The sequence below is a fragment of the Channa argus genome, chromosome 17 (genome assembly GCF_033026475.1).
Source record: "Channa argus isolate prfri chromosome 17, Channa argus male v1.0, whole genome shotgun sequence".
Lineage (NCBI taxonomy): Eukaryota > Metazoa > Chordata > Actinopteri > Anabantiformes > Channidae > Channa > Channa argus.
In genome coordinates, this window is record NC_090213.1 from 7,075,346 (window position 1) to 7,097,160 (window position 21,815).

General features: G+C 38.3%; 3 protein-coding genes across 5 annotated transcripts; 1 reads left to right on the forward strand and 2 right to left on the reverse strand.

Annotated features, from left to right (window-relative positions):
* The first annotated feature begins 734 nt into the window (after positions 1-734).
* Positions 735-5,806, forward strand: slc35a1 (solute carrier family 35 member A1). 2 transcript variants are annotated; one of them, XM_067481888.1, is made up of 8 exons: positions 735-926; positions 1,278-1,455; positions 1,930-2,089; positions 3,085-3,237; positions 3,311-3,377; positions 3,700-3,876; positions 3,973-4,107; positions 4,441-5,806. In XM_067481888.1, exons 1-8 carry the CDS (start codon positions 917-919, stop codon positions 4,572-4,574), a joined length of 1,014 nt encoding a protein of 337 aa, XP_067337989.1. In that variant the 5' UTR covers positions 735-916; the 3' UTR covers positions 4,575-5,806. The 2 variants fall into 2 exon arrangements, with proteins under 2 accessions (XP_067337989.1, XP_067337988.1); XM_067481887.1 differs by having other exon boundaries at positions 736-926; positions 1,275-1,455.
* On the reverse strand, positions 5,704-15,315 carry rars2 (arginyl-tRNA synthetase 2, mitochondrial). 2 transcript variants are annotated; one of them, XM_067481886.1, is made up of 20 exons: positions 15,149-15,315; positions 14,947-15,020; positions 14,755-14,857; positions 13,194-13,277; positions 13,005-13,102; positions 12,870-12,925; positions 12,231-12,314; positions 12,038-12,114; positions 11,636-11,794; positions 11,430-11,536; positions 10,962-11,057; positions 10,650-10,710; positions 9,962-10,038; positions 9,545-9,669; positions 8,934-9,001; positions 8,656-8,765; positions 7,630-7,725; positions 7,430-7,504; positions 7,248-7,311; positions 5,704-5,900 (listed from the first exon to the last, which is right to left on the reverse strand). In XM_067481886.1, the coding sequence occupies exons 1-20, from the start codon at positions 15,182-15,184 to the stop codon at positions 5,814-5,816; spliced, it is 1,737 nt and encodes a 578-aa protein (XP_067337987.1). In that variant the 5' UTR covers positions 15,185-15,315; the 3' UTR covers positions 5,704-5,813. The 2 variants fall into 2 exon arrangements, with proteins under 2 accessions (XP_067337987.1, XP_067337986.1); XM_067481885.1 differs by having other exon boundaries at positions 13,005-13,105.
* A 1,370-nt stretch (positions 15,316-16,685) lies between these two features.
* akirin2 (akirin 2) lies at positions 16,686-20,434 on the reverse strand. Its single transcript, XM_067482234.1, has 5 exons — positions 19,942-20,434; positions 19,288-19,422; positions 18,433-18,582; positions 18,286-18,357; positions 16,686-17,330 (listed from the first exon to the last, which is right to left on the reverse strand). The coding sequence occupies exons 1-5, from the start codon at positions 20,111-20,113 to the stop codon at positions 17,320-17,322; spliced, it is 540 nt and encodes a 179-aa protein (XP_067338335.1). The 5' UTR covers positions 20,114-20,434; the 3' UTR covers positions 16,686-17,319.
* Positions 20,435-21,815: the final 1,381 nt, after the last annotated feature.

Below are 21,815 nucleotides of genomic sequence, written 5' to 3' on the forward strand. Positions count from 1 at the left end.
CTGAAATTCCACTGAAACCTGTGGGTTTTTTAAATGTCTGAGTGAAATAAGGGAAATGACCAAAGGGAAACTGCCATGTTCATGGACCTAAATCGTATTCTTAGAAATGCAGTATGTCTGATATAGGAGGAGTGTTGGGAACACAACAAAACAAGTGTATTAGTTTTGGGTGGATAGAAATTGTGAAGGCATAAAATCCAGGACTGTGCACTACAGTACTGAACAAAAGTCTTGTTCTTTGCTGTACCTTCCTGGTTATCTCATCTATTGATTTAAACATACAACAGGAGTCAAAGCAGAAACACAAACTGGTATCACAGTACTGGGGTATTTGGGTGTTGACATACTCACCGAGCAAATACTTAATAAAACCTGCATCCCACCTGTTTGTTTTTTCAGTAAGACTGAGGCTAAACCAATTATAAAAGGTCAAATGCATAAAGTGTGGCAAGTTGGGCAGGAACTGAAAGGATAAAAAAACAAGGTTAAAGCACACAGGGCTCAAAAAGTCACAAACAAAAAAGACAAAGGCAAACAGTCAACTGGGTGATGCATCCCTTGTAATGAATGAGTCTGTGTAACAAGTATTTGGAGTATAGTTCCTATGAGGACAACGGAAGTGTCTTCCGTCTTCATTGGCCTGGGAAAGCGTCATCCTCCGTTACACATTTTTTCCAGAAGGTGGCGGTAATGCAGTTTTAAGCTGTTCTGCCGACCGCCAAGACTGACGACGAAGACTAAGATGACGCGAACCTGGAAATTCCAAGTGGCAGTCTGCCTTTGTCAGTGTCCTGGAACGCAGTAGGCTGGGCAGCGTCCCCAGACACGCACACCGCTGCCGCTACTTTGTTGACATGCGATGTGAACTGAACAGGTGTGTTTTCTCCGACCTGGACGGACAGAGAGCAGCGCAGCGATGGGCAGCGGTGAGTTTTCCCCGGCGAATAGCGTTACGTTTAGCGTTATGGTGGATAGAGGCCAGCGTGCTGGGGCTAGTGCAAGATTAGCTACCGGAGGAAAAGTTAAACGTTTAAAAGACCAACGGGAAAAAAAAAAACGTTTCCTTCCAAATACTTGTAACGTCTCAGTGCCTGACAAAGACATATTTTGCTGATGTAGCCTGCTTTCTTATATATTCTTATCCTACGTATGTACGGACCGTTAGCTAACCCATAAGTGTTCCTCCATATATATATATATATATATATATATATATATATATATATATATATATATAATTATTATTATTTTTTTTAAATCCCGTCTCTCCTCAGAAGATGTGAGCGTGGTCTTCAAACTGTACTGCCTGACCGTGATGACACTGGTGGCGGCTACATACACCGTGGCGCTGCGCTACACGAGGACAATTTCGTCCGGAGACCTGTACTTTTCTACGACGGCGGTGTGTGCAACGGAAGTCATCAAGTTGATACTCAGTCTGGGGATGCTGGCAAAGTAAGTTCTAGTCGCCGATTTCTGAGAGGGGGGGGGGGTTACACCTTCCCTGTGCATTGTGTGGAAGCCTGTCCCACTTTGAGGACGGATAACATTGCATTATGTTTGACCGGTACTAAATATGATTCTTAATGAACATCACAGGGATGAAAAGCACAGGCAGTTGTGTCAAGTAGTAAAGCACATTATTTTTTACTGTACTTCTTACAAGTTATTTGATATCTATTCTACAGATTTCACATTTATATAAAGCAGAATGATAAGCTTGCAAACAAATGGTGGTTGATGGTTTTTGATTTGCTACAGTAATAACCTGCAAAAATTGAGCTTGTCATATTTCAGATGTCTGTAACTTTATTCTGTGCTTTTACTCATGTCTGGGATTTTGAATATTTTGCTATGTGATTTAAAAAAACCAAAAGCAAATCCTCCAAATTAAAACGACTGTGTAAAAAGTATTGTCTGCTCTGGCAGTGAAACTGGAACAGCAACCAGACTGAAGAACGCCATAGTGGAACATGTGTTCCACAGCCCAAAAGAGCTGTTGAAGCTGAGCGTGCCCTCTGTAGTGTATGCAGTCCAGAATAACATGGCCTTCATTGCCCTGAGTAACCTCGATGCAGCCGTTTACCAGGTGTGTACTTATTCCTGTTATTATTATTTTTGCTGCTTTCAATTCTATTGTTTTGGCTCACAAACCCTCCAAAAACAAAGGCATGCATTTGACAATGGTGTGTATATATAACATAGAACATTGGAGAAGCTGAAATCAGAGAATATTTGGTTTTTCTTATGGAAATGGTCATTATTAGTTGCTGATTAATTTTCTGTCAATCAGCAGATTATTGCAGAACTTACAAACATGACTGCCTAACTGCTTTTTAGAGTCTTTTAGGTCAGTTGGTTCCATGGTACAAATAAAATGTATATAAAATATTATGTTATGATTTGCTGTGGCAAATAAAGTATATTGGCTAATTAAATCATGCAGACCCTAATGGCATTCTTCTGTTTTATTTTCTGAGGTGGGTGATGTAGAATACGTAAAAGTGTTGCTTCACTGCTGCCTTTGAGATCTGGCTGCATTTGAGGCGGGTGGACACGTTGGACAAGGTGTAGCTTAGCAACGACTTTCACTGCAGCCCTTCTTAATTGACTTTTATTTTTGAAATTCTGAATTATTTGATGCTCTATAATTTTTGACTATATACTAAACTATCAATATTCTGAGATCCCAAGGGTGCTAAAAAAACAAAAAGATAATTGTTTGACTTTGGTTGATAAATAACTCACGGTCATTTCAACACTGACAAACGAGTAGCGCACTTTGCACTTCTTTTTTTCCCTTTTTTTTTTTTTTTGGTAGAATGGTCAATGTTCATTAAAGTTACATTGATCCTTGCAATGCCTCACATTCATGTTGAAAAGCCAATGGTTTCCTTGTGTCTGTTATTAGGACATTGTTATTCCAGCTGCTTCTCCAAAATTAAAGTATCTGTGGAGCTGAGTATGAAGCAGGATGTTGATGGAAAATAAATGCGTAGTGCAATTTCTCTATAAATTGTTTATTTTATTTTTATACAAAAAAAAACTTTGATCATGGATAACAACACTTGATCTCCTTTTTAGGTGACTTATCAGCTGAAGATCCCGTGCACAGCCTTGTGTACCGTGCTCATGCTGAACCGCTCCCTCAGCAGGCTGCAGTGGTTCTCAGTTTTCATGCTCTGTGCGGGTGTTACACTTGTCCAATGGAAGCCTGCCGAAGCCACAAAAGTTCAGGTAGGGGTTGGGAGAGTTAAACTTTACTCTACTACCATTCCCAGGTGCCTCATGTGATTTTTGTTTCCCTCAGATTGAGCAAAACCCATTTATTGGGTTCATTGCCATCGCTATTGCTGTCCTTTGCTCTGGATTTGCAGGTAAAATTTGCACTGAATTCTGTAAAAGTGATTAGTAATTGTTTTGTCAATGATTTAGATAACACATGTAAGACCAGGATTTTTTTTTTTCATGGCTAAACAATGTGCAATTGCATTTCGTCATTACATTAAAAGCATGAAACTGCTAATACTTAATGTAATTTATTTTCACTAGTTGCTAAAAAGAAATTTATTATTATTTTTTTTTTAAATTGTTTTGTTTTTGTGCACATGTCTGATCTGTTTAAAATGTGCATTATTAAATATTTGAATATTTACAGTAACTTGAACCTAACAATTGTGTGTCCACTTTCTGGTTGAGGTGTGTACTTTGAGAAGGTGTTAAAGAGTTCAGACACATCTCTGTGGGTGAGGAACATACAGATGTACCTGTCTGGCATTGTGGTGACCTTGATGGGGGTTTACATGAATGATGGTGAACAAGTCCTGGATAAAGGCTTCTTTTTTGGTTATACACCCTGGGTGTGCTTTGTAGTATGTAAGTATGACTCCTTAAATCTGAGGATATTTTTTTGTTTGTTTTATTCAATTCTTTACAATACTTAAGCTGACATTACTTTCTCTTTGCTGCTAGTACTGGCCAGTGTTGGAGGTCTGTACACATCCGTGGTTGTCAAGTATACAGACAACATCATGAAGGGCTTCTCTGCTGCAGCTGCCATTGTTCTCTCAACTGTGGCCTCTGTCATTTTATTTGGACTACTGATAAGTAAGTTATGCCCCCCATCAGTATAAAGTAATTTGAGAAAAATATATAAATATCAATTCTGCATTGGGGAAAAATGTAGAAATGTGATATTTGATCTACACTGCACTCATCATGTTTGTCTTGTAGTTTAAATCTAAAATAACAAATTTGCTTGCTTCTCTTGCTAGAGTGTGCGACATTTGGAAACATTTCGTGCCTCATAACATTCTATAAAATAACTAAATTGTAACTCATTATTAGGATGAACAAGACACACATATTTTTAAGGGAAACTTCAGATAAAACCACTTAGAAAAATAATTACTTAACTCATTTCCTTCGCTTTATGTTTAGCAATCGCGTTTGCCTCTGGTGCCATCCTTGTGTGTGTTTCCATTTACCTATACGGACTTCCGAAGCAAGACACCTCTAAGCTGAGCCGCCAAGACTCTGACAAGGAATCCAAACAGAAACTGGTGTCGGTGTGAGTCACTGTGACCTGTGGCAAAAACTCCTCACTTGCTGCTGAAAAGGCTGTGTTTTAATGCTACGCATTACTTGGACTTTAAGAGCGGCTGCAACATTACAGACTAACATGTTTTATTATTTTTATTTTTTCCCATGGATCGGCATTTTCTGTCACTTCGATGCAGTGACAGAATTTCCAGAAAACATCTGAATGTTTTTAATGATTTTCTGTTTATTTGGTTTCTAAAAAACAATTTTTGTTTCGGAATTGGCTGATTATGATGGTTCACCTGGTAAACACGAGGGTCAGTGGTTCCATCCTTCAGGCTACATGTTATCGTGCAATGGCTTGAATGGCAATTCTCCTGAATACTTTGCCCCGGCATTATGAAGAAGTATGCAGAGGTCTTAACAGGACTGTTTATTATTTGAATGCCTCCGTAAGGGGGCGTGTAAGTATTACAACTCCTTACCATGAAGACTTTTATTGCATATGAATGACTGCTTTAAACTGTGTATTGCAAGTTATAGTCCATACAGTATAATTTCCGTGTTTCAGTTGTATTAAAATTTTAATCAGTGTTAAATCAACTGCTACTTTTTCTGAATTCTGTTTCAGAAAACAGCCTGAAACACAGACCCGTTGTGTATTTAAAAAAAAACAGTGATAACTCTGCTGCAGTAGTAACAGTGAGGACATCCTCCAATGTTTGGCCTTCAATCAAGGCTTTTCTCTGTTCAGGGGTGAACGCGTTTAGTTGATAATTACAACAAGGTACCTTTAGTGGCTGCTCTGAAGCCTTCAGCCACATCACATAATCTATCCACAGTTAGCCCAAACATATGGCAGTTATAGATGTTAAAAACCTCCTTGTTAGAAAAAACATTGACACTGACTGTTTAGTTCAGTATGACTGCACCCCTGACTGCAAAATGTACTGAACATTTTTTAACTTGTCATTAATCTTGCTGCATAGCACTTTGGATATTTACCATATTACTGAAATTACTCATTTTATTTGTAAGCTTAGATGTATTTTGTAAATTACTCTAAGGATTTTTGTCCTCTGAAAAGGTTCTAGGTTTTTGTGTGATCAATCTGAATGGAAAAGTCAAACAGTGGTGCTGGAACATACAAATACTTGGGAGTGAATTTAAGTTTTTTATTTTAAAAGTGTAAGGCCTTTTACAGTATTTACAAATAAACTACATGGGTGTTACCCACAGCAGTGAAGTAACACGGAACCTTTTACGGAGTTTCACATTTTATCAACAGGTGTGATGCCGAGGATCCTCATCCCATTAGCCAGGACAGAGCAGGCTGCGCTGAACAGTCGAAACCTTGCCTGACAACATTTAGCAAATGACATTGCACATAATTTAAACAGTTAATTTTTGCAGTGAGACAGTTTTTCTCTTTTGTAGTATTTAATTGAATTAATGGTGGGCTTAACAAAACTATTTGAAAAGTGGATCTGAGTGCCATTTTCAAATTCTTAGTCATTTTCATAGCATTATTAGAATTGTCAAACCTACCCAAAAATATAAAGCTAAAAATTTGGTGATTGCTAAAGGAATTTACCCTGTTTAAACCAACTCACCCAAATCAACACTGGTTCAGCCAATTGGTGGCTAAAGTCACAGCTAGTTAAATAAAGATCACCTTGGTAAGTGAATGTGTTCTGAAGTATAAATTCGCCTGGATCTAGAAAGTCCAATTACAAGTGAAGCACTATCCTGGACAAAATCTACACTGACCATTTACCGACACTCACAAAATTGAGAAACATTTACAAGTGCACTTTCTAGTCATTAAATGTCTTAAATTACATAATAAAGACAAAACTATATAGATAGGTAGAGAAAACCTAACAAACCCCCCCCCCCCCCCCCCGAGCAAGTCACAGTCGATGGTGCAGAGAAAAAAAAAACAAAAAACTCCCTTTAACTTAATACTACAATTTTAAAACATATTCACTGCAGTCAGGTTATCTCCATTTAGTCAACTATATTTGGAAACCAATTGGTTGCACCAGTGATGACTTAGATGAGTTACATTAAATGAGGCGAATCCTCATGCAATCACTTATTTTTTATAATTACCTTTGTAGAGTTCTGTTTTCAGGCAGCAGTGGCTCAGTTGATAAGAGGGTCCACCTACTGACCATAGGGCCACATTAAATCTACCAAAATGTAAAAGGGGAAGGGGTGTGATTCTTTCATATACTCATTGTATAATGTTAGCTCAACTTGCTTGTTTGCTGACTCTCTACAGCAGTTATACAGCAGTCAGCAATGTTTTCGCAGTAATCTTGTACTTTTAAAAAACAAGTTCATTGTCCAGCACAATTTACACTTGTTAATTAAGACTTGTTTAGTGCAGTACTCTAGTAGAGTGTAATTGATACAGTAACAATGGCAATCTGAATCCCTCCTTTTTTTCTCTGTCTGGGCTTGGGACAGGCACTGTATGGCTGGGGATGGGGGCTGTTGGGGTTTGAGGCGGCCACTCTACCAGCTGAGCCACTGCCGCCAAACGGCAATCAATCATTCATTGGTCCAAAACCTTTTTCCCTTCACACCTCAGAAGATTCTAGTTTTCCTCAGTTCGTACTCTGGCTTTAGGGGTTGTAAAATATTATATAATGTTACATTGCTGTGAATTTAAAGGAAACCCCCTTAAAAGTTTGTACCTGTGCAACATGCTGAGGGCTTCCTTTCACTGGAAGTTCCCTGTGCGCCGAGGCAACCAGATGGCTGAAAGGGAGTGATAAAAAAGAACATCTGAGTAAACAGTTAAATTACTCTTCAAATATTTAATAAAAGTGGCTGTAATGTACCAACACGGGAGCAGGAAACACATCCTGTTACATACCATAGCTTCAACAAAAAGTTGACCAGGTGTTTTGGTTGCAGATCCTGGGCAGACTGGTACAATATTTCATCATAGCTTTGAAACACAAAAAGGAGGCCATGCTCCATCAGATGAGGGGCAAATATTTATACATACGCAGATTATGATGACATCTTTAACTCTGGCCTATTTTACATCACTCAGAGGGAACTTTTGCTTACCGAAGGAGGTGCTGCAGGATTGCGATACACGCCTGCTCTATTAGAACAGATGACTCGAAGGTAGCTGCTTCTAAGCCGTCGTTCCTTTGAATTAAACTGCAGTGACAGCAAAACAATTAGTATGTAAATATCAAAGTATATACTAAATATACTTAGGTGTGTGTGCAGATCTAAAGCTTCAAACCAACTGGAACTCAACCAGTTGGTTTGTCTACAAGTAAATCAAAGTTCCAAATTGTGTTATGTTATCATAGGATACATAGAATATATGTTTACAGAGCGTCATAAACTTTTTATAGTTTGCTCCCGTCAGTTAAACTGAAAAGGCACTAAGAAGGGAGCTTTCAATGGTCCATTTGAACCAGAGAGATGATGACAGCAAGAGAAACCTGTTTCAGTGTTCATACACGTGCACTTTTCAAATTTTCAAATGATGGTGATGCTACTTTGACTGAAGGACCCCTCCCTCACACACCCACTTGAAATGACTCGTTCAATAATAAATTGTCTCATATAGGTTTTCCACAAATTATTATTAAACCTTTTTCAGTCTGAGAGTGTAAGCTGAGCGATAGGTAACTATAGGTAAAGAATTTCAGCACTTTCCCATTACATAGATTAAACGCGGCAGTTGAAAAATGTCTTCCAATAGATCTTAAAGTTGCAGTGCGTAAGACTGAAAGGGGTCTTTTAGCAGAAACAGGATATAGTATGTTTTCAATTAAGACTGTTTTTTAGCTTAGAATGAGCCCCTAGTCTACATATGGAGAAGCTCCTGTTTTATGGAGGCTACCGTGTTATGCAGCCATATTTCAGTTTCTCAAGGTACACGTGTTTTTTTACATTCACTTACATGGAAGCTATGATCATTTTACATACTAAAAAGATTAAATGTATCACTATTTAAAGTAACCTCATCACTTGGCACATTGCTACTCGATGCAGATGTTGACATAAACACGAAACCATAGGTTCTCTCACACTCTGAAAAAGATAAACGGGGGATGGGAACAAATTATTACAGACCTGCACAGTCGAGCATGCGTGTACTGAAGGAAGACGCCTGTGTCACCCTGAGCCTGCAGCATCCTGTCCCAGTCAAACTTGTAGTCCGACTGAAGGGGACCTTTGAAGTCCTGAAACGACATATAAGGAAAACATTGTTAAATGAAAAATTGGATTCAAGTCTTAACATATTTTGCAGACAATTGAAAAAATAAAATGGGGTAATTGACAATTATTTGATCAGCAGATCAAAGAGCAGAGATGTTAAAATTTAAATCTGTTGTTTTTCCGTAACTTACCTGGACTATTAGTGCACTGATTCCTACTTTCTCTGCTGTGTCCTCTGGGTTGTTCATTTCCTTTGTTGCTGTGGAAAGAAGTCCATTATTCTCACATGTACCTCCTTGAATGTTTGTCTTTTAAAGAGACACAAATGGTTAATGTTGAGCAAATCTGCTTGTTATAAACATATCATTACAACGATAACAGTTACCAGTTCTTTGGCCTTATAAAACATAATCCAGATTCTAGGACTTGGTAATGTGCTAGCGCCAAATATTTAGTTTGGTTTGCCGTTTTGGATCTTTGCTTAAAAGGAAAGAATTAAACAGCCAAAAACTCTGCTGCTAAACTGTAGTACTTTTTTTGTCACAATAATCAGTGGACTACCAGCTATAATTGGTGGACTTCTCGCTACACATTTCTTGTCAGAATCAGTAAACACCTTAAAATCAATGTGCTGCTTTTGATAATGTGTGAAACCTATGGCACGCGAGCAGAAACGTTGCCTAATGTTTAATATTTTAAATGTCAATGAAGACTGCAAGGGGTCCAGCTGAGGTTTTGAAAAGCTGAATGAAAACCGCAGTGGTGAAACAGCACTAACGTCCTAACAACTGTTTATCTTTACTTTTTGATTGGCTCATGTTTTGGAGCATCCTGGCTCGAGCTTCGTCCAGCACGTCCTCCAAAAACACCACCTCACCGGTCCGAGTCTTCATACCCTGGACGAGGCCAAAGGGCACATGGTGGCATCTGCAACAAGAAATGATATCTGTTACTTTAGTCCAGTAGCAATGACACACTATAAGTAAACTTAGTTATTATAAGTATTGTGTTCAAAATGAATTGATGGTTTCATTACGTGCAGAAGAGCAAGGGAGTGCTCACGAGCTAGGCAAAAATCATTTTACAAAACAACACTTTTTAGTGCAATAAATCATTTAGTCAGTATTTGTCCACTTTAAACAATGAAATCCAACTAACGGCCACCAATAAATGTGCATATGTTATGTTGGATGTTGTCATTAGGTGATTTTTCTGCTACCTGTCAGCCCAAGAATGTCCCATTGCCAGTAGGACCTGGAACAATTGCTGGAAGTGATTTGATTGACTTTTATCCGTCTTGAGAGGAAAAAAAGCACAAGCACAAACTAATAAATATACATCAATAAAAGGCAGTAGTAGCAACAGTTTTAATAATCTCAATCAAGATCTGAACACAATGGGACAATCTTCACATACAGTCAATAAAGAAAATAGTCTAGTGGATAAACCAGAGCTGTAGGGCTCATATCATGCAACTTTGCTTATGTTTTGTTGCCACGGAACAAACTAATTAATGAGGAGAGAAAACAATTCAAAGAATCTCCTGAGGTGCGTCAGCAATGTCAACAAATCAAGCTGTCACTGATTACCTTGCTAACAGTCATATTTCAAAACAGCAGGCTAGAGGTAGTCTTAGGTTAAGGTTTTATTCAGATCAGTGGAAAAGAAACAAGCATTTGGAAAAGGAAACAATTAAGGGAAATCTTACTCCTGGCTGAGTTTTAAACTACAATTACTGACTGCAATTCACTGTCTTTTCCGAGGCTTTTGCTACACTGTGTCACGTAAATAAAACTTTTGTCATAGTCATGAAGCTGCCATAACTAGTTGTGTCACGTTGTCCAAAGACATTAATGTACAAATTACTAAGGTAAATGAGATGAGTTTACATGCAACAATGTTCCTACCACATAAATCATCTCATCAAAATTGTACTTTTCCTTTCGGTCCACAGCTGCAGCAAGATCCCTGAAATGCAGAAAATGCAACAAAAGAAAATACCATTACTGCCACATCTACAAGCTGTCAGCACAGTTTAACATCTGTGCTTAACAATTCCTGAATCTTAAAGGCTGATCATGTGGCAAACACACCACCATGGAAACCAATATGTTTTAAAAATGTTCTCTCTAATCTTTTCTTGATCATAATGGGCTGACATATAACCAAAACACACTTTTGCGCTGCCATTATTTTCCCCATTCCTAAAATGTACTGACCTGGTGATGTAGAGAGTTGTGCCATCGCTGCGGACCACTGTACAGAGGCTGCCCATGTCTCTGTCAGGGGACAGATCCACTACACCTGTCCCCTTCCTGTAAGTACAAACTTTCCCATGAAACCCAAACAGGCTCAGTTATTCTATCACACATTATACTCCACAGCAAAGGCCTGTAATTTTTCGAGCTAGTGGATGAGCGTCAGTCCAACAGTTACTCTCTTTTAGCCGTTTTTGGGCTGTACATCTCTGAGGGAAATATCTAGTTCTTTATCTGCTAAATGTTCCTCTGTGTTGACTAGTCGGTTGGTAACTCTGTCAGGTGTTTGGAGCTGAGAAGGTAGTGGACAGTGTGTTCGTGGAGATTTTTCACTGAAAATAGCTTGTGCTGTCATTTAGAATAGGTGGAGCTGCAGGGTTACGTGATAATTCTCTGTAGGTTTAGCACCACCCATATACTGTGACGTACTTAGATTTTGTCAGTAGGCCTCTGCTCTGCAGCTGCTGCACCACCTCCTGGGCTTGGTTTTGATGAAAGGATTCTCCAGAGTAAATATCAAAGTGGACCCCCAACCGCTGGAGATATAACATGAATGTTAAAATTTGGATATTTTCATGTCTCACATCTAGTTTTGAACGTGATCTCTATTTGTCACGCTGTTTGAATGGCTGCACCTTGTAAACATGCTGATACTCTTTCACTGTGATCTCTCTGAGCTGTTGCCATAACGACAAGGCCTGACTCTCATGCTGCTCCAGCTGTCTAAAGAAGTCTCTGGCAGCCTCCTTCAGACCCTCATTGTGCTCTGCTTCCTTGTTGACTCGGACATAAACCTGCAAGACATAAACATATGAATTACACACATAATACTGACAGGGTGGGAAAGGTACAAAATGTCCCAACTCAAAACAATGATGCCATCAATGATGATGGGAGTGGCAGCTCATCTGGTATGTCATCTACGTGACTACACATTTTCTTTGTTAAATACACACTCATTCAACTTTGCAAACAATTCTAAATACGATATAGATGTTATAACTGTCAGGTGTGTGACTGTTTTCACACAAACTAACCTCAAACAAATGCTGTAAGGGACTCTCTTTCAATTTCTCTTGACATCCAAACTGACCAAACCCAGCTCCAAGCAAACCTAAAATTAAAAGAAATTAAACTGGTTTTAGGAATAACATCCACCGAATGAATAGCACTGGGAACATCATAAAATTACACAACACCTGTTGAACATCCTGCACATAAACTACTTACCAAACTGCATACCCCAGTCTCCAAGGTAGTTCATCCGAATAACATTGTTGCCAAGTGACTGCTTTAGGTTAGCAATGAAATTACCTAGAGATAGTTTATTTTTGTTTAATTCAAAAATTTGCACAGTATGTACAGACACACAGTGATCTGAAATGTTCTGTCTTTGGATTCACAGTGTAACATAAAGCACAGAAAATGTACATAGATAGAAGCACAAACACACAAGCTGGCTCCAAAATGTTAGTATGATGTAAAGGGCTGGTCTATGTCCAGTGTAAAGAAAACATGTTTTCATTAATCACCATTAGGATGCATATATTTAATATTCTTCCATAATTATCACTGTACACTCTTTACTGTTACTAGCACAAACCTAAAAATAAACATAACTGGACCAACTAGAGAAAGATAACAAAACTGTTTCTAAATATCTTTCCCACTTCTGTGCTTCAATTTCCTGTCAATCATTTGCTGAAATATACAGCAATACCAATACGTCTGCAACAAGCTAATATCAGCTAATATACTGGCCTGGTCAATTCATCAGTCAGGTTTACACTTCAGTTAACTCATATACACATGAATCAATACACACATATTTGCTTTAGTTACTGACAAATCAACTTTAGAAAAACTCACCAATAATTGTAGATCGCAAGTGTCCGGCATGGAACTTTTTAGCAATATTTGGAGAGCTGCAAAATATAAAAAGGTTAATACTGATCAATCATAAAGAAATCAGAAGACGACATACAAGAAAATACACAAGCATACCTGTACTCCACTAGTGTTGTTCCTCTCTTGAGCGTATCAAAAAGGTCACTACTTAAACCGAATTTCTCATCTTCTCCCTTTCCAAACGGCTCCAACAACTTCTAGAATGCAGTTCATATTAAAACCAATTGGAAGATTACTATGGAAAACAAAACTGACCTTTTTCTACCACTGTGGAAGTGTGCATACCTGGACAAGAAGCTTGTTATTAACCTTAAAATGTATGGCTCCACGATCAGCAAAAATATGTTCCAAAACACTGTCCTGTTTCAACTGCAAAAAAAAAAAAAAAAAATTGCAAATATTAAACTATGCTTTATATACAGTATGAGTCAACATTTACAAGGTGTACTTCTTTTGGAGTTCAGGATTATTCTAGATTATTCTAAGCACAAGGTGGGCACTTCTGGTGCACCTGCAAAATTCCACTACATAACCAAACATGTGGACACTAGAGTTAAAACATTAAAAAAAAAAATAAGACCATTGGTCAACAGACAGAGAATTAACCCACACTAATGCTAATCAGAAGGGAAATCACTTCCATAACAAAAGATGCCATTTTCTCTGGGTTAAACCTTGGAATTTTGTAGGTTTTTGTATTTCTTGACTACTATTTGGACTATTCATCAAAACCAGGTAAAGCACTTCTAAATAGAGCTCTGAGGAAGTGGAACATTTCAATAGCATAGGTTTTAATATGCTGCTGTAGCTGCCTGTAAAGCAGGGCAAGTGTTACAAGTGGATAAAGATTGCTGTGTCTACCTCAGTAAAAGTACCAATACAGCATTCTAGAAATACTTGATTAAAAGGTAAATATTAAGTGGACATTTACAGGCCCACTTAAGTTTCAGAATTTCAGAAATATAATAAAAAGTAAAATAACTTTGTGCCTTAGTGACTACATGACATAAAGACAATACTAACATTAATGCAGCATTTAGACATAGCTGGTAAAGATGCGGCTGGTTTCAAAATAAATCAGAGAGATCAAATGAGGATTCATGAGAGAGGGAAGAAAAACAAGTTCTCCTCCACAAACTGCATTTGTTGATCTTTGTCATTTGTGAAATACCAGATAAGTAGGGGGCAGATGAAACCTGCAACAAGGGTGACTCAGATTTTGTACAGGGTTGTATTTTGCATATTTATAAATGCTTAAAATATTAATTAACTAGTGATTACAGCCACCACGTAAACGTATAAGAGATAAACAATACTAATAACAATAAAGTATCCTGAAATGGAATTAGTCAAAAAGATTTCAATGTACTTCGCACAATGTAAAAAATGTAAGTGTACTTTGTTACTTTCCCCCAGTGGTTGATACTGATTTTAACTGTATTACATTACATGTGTGGAGGTCAAGGCTCTGTGTAAAGCAGTCATGTTCTTTACCAACAAACTGGGATAAATGTTTGTAAATGGACCTCACTTTGCCAATGAGAGCGTTGCTGTGTTAAAAAAGAAAAGATCTTTCCCAACCGCTGTAAAGTTAGAAACATGATATGGTCTTAAATATTATATACTGTAGCATTAAAACATCTCTGAATTGAAAGGAGGGAAACTAGTCAAATACTGAGGGAAACATTCAGAATATAAATGGTAAATGGTCTGGACTTAAAAAGTAAAATAGATTAATTGTGTGATGCATTCAGGTGAAATGCAGTTTGTGTAAATATACAATAATGACAAGACCGAATAAACAAAAGATGTTAGATATTTTGTAGCATTTATTCATCCTTCGCACCTGAGTGGCCAAGTTCTCTGCCTGTAGCTGAACGTCTCCACTGGTTGGTAAAATCCCGTTCATTCGCAATGTGCTAACTGACAGTTTGAAGTCTGCAGCGTTCCTGAAAAGTACAGAATCAGACCATTTAACAAATCCCACTGGAGCATGCGATAGTGTGTTTTATCTGGGAGCAACACACGTGTACTTAACTGTTTCTTCAAAACTGGAACGGCTGTGAGAGCTGGGATGAAGGCATCCTCAGAGTGCTGTAGCGCCTCACCCAGCTAGACATCGAAACACACCAACGTTAAAAGATACGGTAAAGACTGTTTTGCTTTGACAGTTCCAGGGTCAAAGCATGTTAGCATTAGCACGCAATCTCATTTCACCTTCATACTTTTATAAATATTACCTTTGCTGCAATTTGTTTCCTAAAGAAAGACGCCATCTTTCCAAAATTTCAAAATACTATAAAGTTATAAACTTTAAGAAATTAGATAAACCCATCCATGATCAATTCATGTTGTCATTGCTAACAGCTAATGTGCTCCCTGATCATCTACATCACTTCCCTTTAGCTTGTCCAATCACAACCGTCTTTACAAACAACGTCACTTACACGAAAGGATTTGTTTGATTATTTTCTCCACTTCGTGTCCGTCGCGAGCAATGACATTTGCGTTCCCTTGGAAACAAACACTCTATATCCTATATCTATATCTATCCATCTATCCATCATCTATCCATCTAGATAGATAGATCTATCTAGATGGATATATGGAGAGAGAGACGATGGCCATATATATAATATATACTTTTTTTAACAATATATTTCTTACACGTCGTTGCTAAATTCTGATTGTTTTTTTTTTTATAAAACGTTATTTAACTGTTAATAGCATATAAGTCACAGAACGAAACAGGAGGGCTTGAGTTATTCTACCACTTGGGTAGGTGTTTTTAAATGTGAGCTTGTAAATCATTTTTATTATTGTCAGTAGACATCAAGAAAGACCATAAAGACACCTTTTTGTTCAGAACCACAAAAAGGCTTAAGTAAAGTAAAATGTATGCTTTAGTAATATTATCACTTTATTTTATCCATCCATTATCATTAATAATTATTCGGTATAGGGTGGCGGGGAGGCTGGCGCCTATCCTAGCTGTTATTGGACAGGTGGCCAGTATATCTCAGGTCCAACACAGAGAGACGCACACAAAGACAGACAAGAATCCACACCTACAGGCAATTTCTAGTCACCAAATAACCTAACATGCATTTCTTTGGACTGTGGGAGGAAACCCACCAAGCACAGAGAGAACATGCAAACCCCACACAGAAAGGCCAGGGATTTCAACCTTGTCGCTGCTCACCACTCCTGCACCATGCACGTTTTAAACGCCACCTTCTGTAGGAGCCTGGCTTATAAGTGGACCTAAAGCAATGGTACTTTTGATCCAGGTTCTTCAGATTCTCACCGAGAACTGCACTACCTCACTTTATTGCCTTATTCATAACTGCACCACCTAATTTTTCTTGCTTTTATTAAGAAGTGTACTAGCTCACCTTTATTGGCTTTATTCTTATTTTTTTGCCCTTTTATTTTACTTTACTGTATGACATTTAGTGTGGACGGCAAAGTAAGAATTTCATTGTGCAGGGAAACATGCTTTCGGTCTGTGCATGACAATAAACACTTTGAATCTTCTACATTGCTCCTGGTGGGTCAGTTGGGCACCTTGAATAGCAGCTGCCATCATCTTGAATGAGAAACAACATTGTAAATCCCGTTTTCACACTGAATACTTTTTGTGGGCATCTTTCATGTTTTAAACACAACAGAACTAAAGCCCATTTAGTGATAGCGCTGACATACTTCAATAACAAATGTGAAAAGTAGTCATAAAAATGTGATTCCTTTTGAATGAAGTCAACAAACCCAAACAAATCTTTGTCTAAACACTTTATTAATTTGTTATCTTGAATCAAAGCCTCATACCTAGAGCAAATAAAATCATGACATTTTGGTATAATGAACAAAAGTCAAAATTTAAAAAGAAATAAAATACAGTGTATACAAATGTAATAGCAATAAATGCCAGTACAGTTTAAAACAATGCTGAAAAAAAAATGCCGCAACACCTTGTTCTGGTGTCCAGTCTGAAGGTGGCCTTGGTTTTTCTGCTTAATAACGTCCAATCCCTTTTACAAAAAAGAAAATATACAAAAGCTGCACAAACTAACATCCTCTCTGTGAAATAAGTGAATCTGACAAGAAAATCAAAAGGCCAAGTGTGAATGACAGGCAGCCTTAACAAAGGCATTAGAACAAAGCCAAATAAATATTGACACGGCAGTTAAGAGGCCACTGGTGGAGTCGAAGAGTTCTTTAAGATGTTGGCAGCAGGAAGCTCTCCTAACTCTGGTAGACACAGCAAACGTGGATGCCACTAACAGATGCCTGAGGCAGTGAATCCACATGGAGGCGATATGGCACAGCTAGGAGAAAAGTCCAACTAGACCCACCAAGACCCTGGAGTAATTTGCAGCAAATGGTATTTTCTATTGTCAGATGCTTTCACTCAGGAAACATCTGTGAAAGGAACCAACGGATAAATACAGTCAGAAATAACACATTTTATCTCAGAGCTGGCACCAGAGTGTAGGAGAGACATGCATTTCATGTTAATGTCATTTATTTCTACTTCTACACAATGTGAATTTTACAATAAACACTCATTGCAAATGTCAATAGCTGAACAATATGTCCATTTGAATTCCACTGCACAGGATCTAAATATCTTAATTAAAATAGATGCCTAATTCCAAAAGCACTACACAAACCCTGGTAGCTAAACAGCTTTTTTTGTCCTAAATCAAACACCTCTTCTACAAGATGGACAAACATGTTAAAAAGATCTCTAAATGGTCTGCTTAATTATACAGATGGAAATTAAGAACAGATTCCAGCTAAAAACCAGTTGGAATTCTTCAACCTATTATCCTGGGGAATCATACAGCTGCTAGGATATTGATTCTTTCACTGATGCTGGCGTTTTCTTCTTGTACATTGCAATAACTCATGCATCAGACTCAAACTCCTGTGGAAATTTGCAATGAGAAGTAGCCATAGTGGGCAGGAAGAGCATTCAGGCAAACAAAGATTAAAAAAATAAAAAATAAAACACACAACTGTGTTGACACTGATCACCTGTGTACACCTATTCCCCACCTCACTCCAAACTTTCCAAATAATCATTACATTTTTCCATGAGGACCTAGAATAGGTGAGTGTTATCAAATTAAGAAAGCGTCGGCATGTACCGTTTTTCAGGGTGTCTGAAGAATCTGCACTGTCACTTCCAGATAACCAACACACAAGAAGCCTAAATATAAACATGCGCTTCTTTTATCTTAATCACACATCATCAACCAAGAGGTGCTAAACTCTGTTAGGTTGCAATCACAAACAAGATAAAACCACAGAGGAAAGTTTTGCACCAACTGTTGATAGGCTGCAAGTGTTTGACAATGATAAATATACTCACAGCTGGCAGGCTGCTCTCCAAACCGCCGCATGAGCTGATCATGTGTGAACTTGACAAATGCGTCATATTGTTCTGTTGAAAGAAAAAACATTTATGGCACCATTTAGATTACCCAGTACAAACTGCCCTATTATAACCTCTTCATACCTGCAAGCTTCGTTGTCAGGATCTCATCATAGTCCTCACGGATTTTGTCCTCTCGCTCCTTCAGTAGTCTTTCGCAGATCATGCCGACCTGTCTGAGGGAAAATAAAGGCTGCTCTTTCCTGGTCGGGGATGAGGCACCTGAGGACATGCCTGTCAGCAGAGTGAATATCACACCATTGATATAGGTTAGATGACTTTAAATCCTGGAATAGCACTTTGTGTGGTCCAGGATGGTCCATCTCATACTGCAAGAAATATTACAATCAGACTCTAAGGCAGTGTGTTTATGGAAAACCCCTGTTAATTGTGTGTGCCAGCCATCACTGTTTCTCACCCATCTCAAAAGGCCTCAGTGGAAAGTGCAGAAGATTTTCACTAATCTGTGGAGTAATACTGTTCTTCTTGAACTCGAGTTTTCCTTTTCACTGTGCAGTGTCAAGTTGGTTTTATTTATATACCCAGTATCACAAAACCCCCTTTACCTTTTTTCATTCTGCACAGCATAAGACATTCTTTGGAGAATTCCCTGAAATACCTATTTGTAGTAACACTCCTTGGCAAAACATAATTTACTCTTTTAGGGTTAATAACAAGAAGGAGCTCCTCATAAAAGAATGTGAAAGGATAAATGGGACTCTATACTATCATAACAACCAAGGACTGAACTACTCAGTCCCATGATGCTTCCAATTTGGTGAGGCGATTTTTAAAATGGGGAATATATAAACTACATCCCTAGAGTTCAAACTTGCAACAGCTGAATTGAAAAAATAATGAACAGTAGTTTGCCTTAGCATTTAAATTCTGAGACAAAGTAGCAGGTGATGGGATTTTAAGATGAGGCATTTTATCTACCTGGCAGGGCAGATCCACTGTGAATATTCTGCAGATCCAGAGGACAGCAGCCGTCTGCCTGCTGAAAAGCACTGTCCAGGTGTCGTCTTTTCTGCAGCCGCTTGTACTCCTGTTTAATATTGTGTAGGATTTGCTCTGAAACCGAAAGCACACATTCCTTTCATTATCAAATTGACAACTTCACGCAAATACTGCAGTTGGATTGGGGTGGGGGGTGGAGGAGGAGCAGTTTACGCGTTTTAATGTGACTTTTAGCGAATCAGAAAAGATGGACACTAATCAGTGAGCTTTAAATACTGCAAACAGCGTAACATTCACGCAGTCATTACGCTTACAACAATACAAATACCCAAGTGTATCCACGTTTCCTCGTTATGTGCACAAAATCCTTCGCCACACCACTTTATTTACTAAATATGAAACACTCCAGTACACATGTATGCAGAGTTCAGAATTGGGCGATAAAAGATTCACATCACGTTGCAACAACACACCTTTAGCGACAAGCTGCATTCACAACAACGCTCATTCAAGTCACAATCTGTTTTGACGGTCACCGGCGCAAACCGGGATAAGTGCTAACACATTTCGACAGTTTTAACACACAACACTTGTGGTCGCGTACACATATACGCTGTGTTATTAAAAAGCTACCTGTGGTGAGTCTGGAGGACACTTCCCCGAACGGTGAGGGCTCCATACGCAGATACTTCTGTGGCGAGGAGACAGGAGACATGATCGGGGTGCACCTCCTCCGTTTAGGGGAAGCCGGGTTCATAAGCGGATCAAAATCCAAAGTCCTTTTCAGAGTAGCTCCACAAGCCATCGCGTCGAGTTTATCTAAAAAAAAATCCCTATTATTTGGGAAACCCGCTGACCTGGGCCCCGGTCTGTGATGCTAATCCTAGCTAACGTTAGCCGCGATTCCGTGCTACAGATATGTGCGAACGTCCCTAGACACTCGTTACCTTGTCCTGATAAATTGCACAACGTCTAGGTTACTGGATATATCTTCAAATAGAAGGTATAAAACAAGTCAAGTTAAATATAGTATGAAACCAGATGAACATAGATTTCACCGAAGCCGTTGCAAGCCCCGAATATCTTTAATTCTGTTCTATTTTTCCGGGTTATGCGCATGCGCGAGAAAGCTCTTGCATGCTGGTACTTGTAGTTTTTGCCCCTTCTTGCTTAAGCCTTTTTATGCGTAAGAATACTACATTTCCCGAAAGCCCAGAAAACGTTTATTTTTCAAATTTGTTTTGTTTGCTAACAAATCCCCACAAACAACGGCGAAGTTTCACTTTCAATTAAAAGTCACATAAAACAGAAAAGGCTTTTGTTTTGTCTTTGTATAATAGGCTCATAGTTTACGTGAAGTTTGCTTTTAAGTAAAAAAAAACTATTTATGCAATAATTAAGATTTACGTTTGATAATTAAGATTGACTGATAATGACCTATGCATTACAGTGAATTTGACACCAAGGCCAGATTAATTACATTGCACATACAATGGAGAATTATTTCAGTAGGCTACAGGCTCAACTTAACAGTAACTAGTCAGTGGTTTTCAATTAAATTAATGTTTCTGATTCAGAAAAGAATACAATAATTATTACTTTAAAGCATAAAACTATTCGTAATTAGACCCTAAACTGTAGAACTGTAGTTTGTAAAATCAATAACCTGGCTAACTGTCTTTGTATTAAACTTAATATGGTGAATTGACTTGTATTTTTTTTTTATTTGAAACAACTGCTCGCCCATGTCAAACTTAAAAGCTTGACATTTCCCTTCCATCACTACCACTTCCTCCACCACCCTTGTGCACTCATATTTCGAATTGCACAAAATGTAGGAGGATGTGTGAGCCACTACTGCTTTAACAGCTGTTCTTGAGCAAGCAAAGCAAAACATTGTATATCTATGATATTATAGCACTTTATTGTTGGGAGTTTTCATAGGTGCGTGCAGTGTTAGAAAACTAAAAAGCTCAGGCTGATGTCTTAAAATTACATGTTTGGTTTTACCATGAGTCCAAAACCCAAATACTTTCAGTTAACTGTGACCATATAGAAAAGCAGCAAACTCTCACAATTGAGAACTTGGAGTAACTTTGAATGAATGAATGAACTAATTATATCACTTTCAGTCTGAAAGTGATATAATTATTAATTATTATTTAGGTGTTGTTTACAGCTCTATTTGTCTTGATTAACACACAGTGGAGTGAACCCACCCCTTGCTTTTTTGAGGAGGAAAGTTTTTGGTAGATACACGAGCCTAATCTTGTTGACATCTGTGGGAACACATGTTGCAATTTTCTTATCCCTACAAGCCAAGAGGTGAAAAGAAAAGAGTCGTTGCCAGATTGCAGAGGCAAAGCTAAAGTCCATGTGTTCAAGTGCTTTCTCTCTCTCTCCCTCCTAAAGGACGCTGCCACTTTTAATTTTCAGATCTTCCACAGGGGGGCACTAGAGCACCACTGATGGTCTTCAGGTTACCATCATCCCAGGGCTTGCCCTCC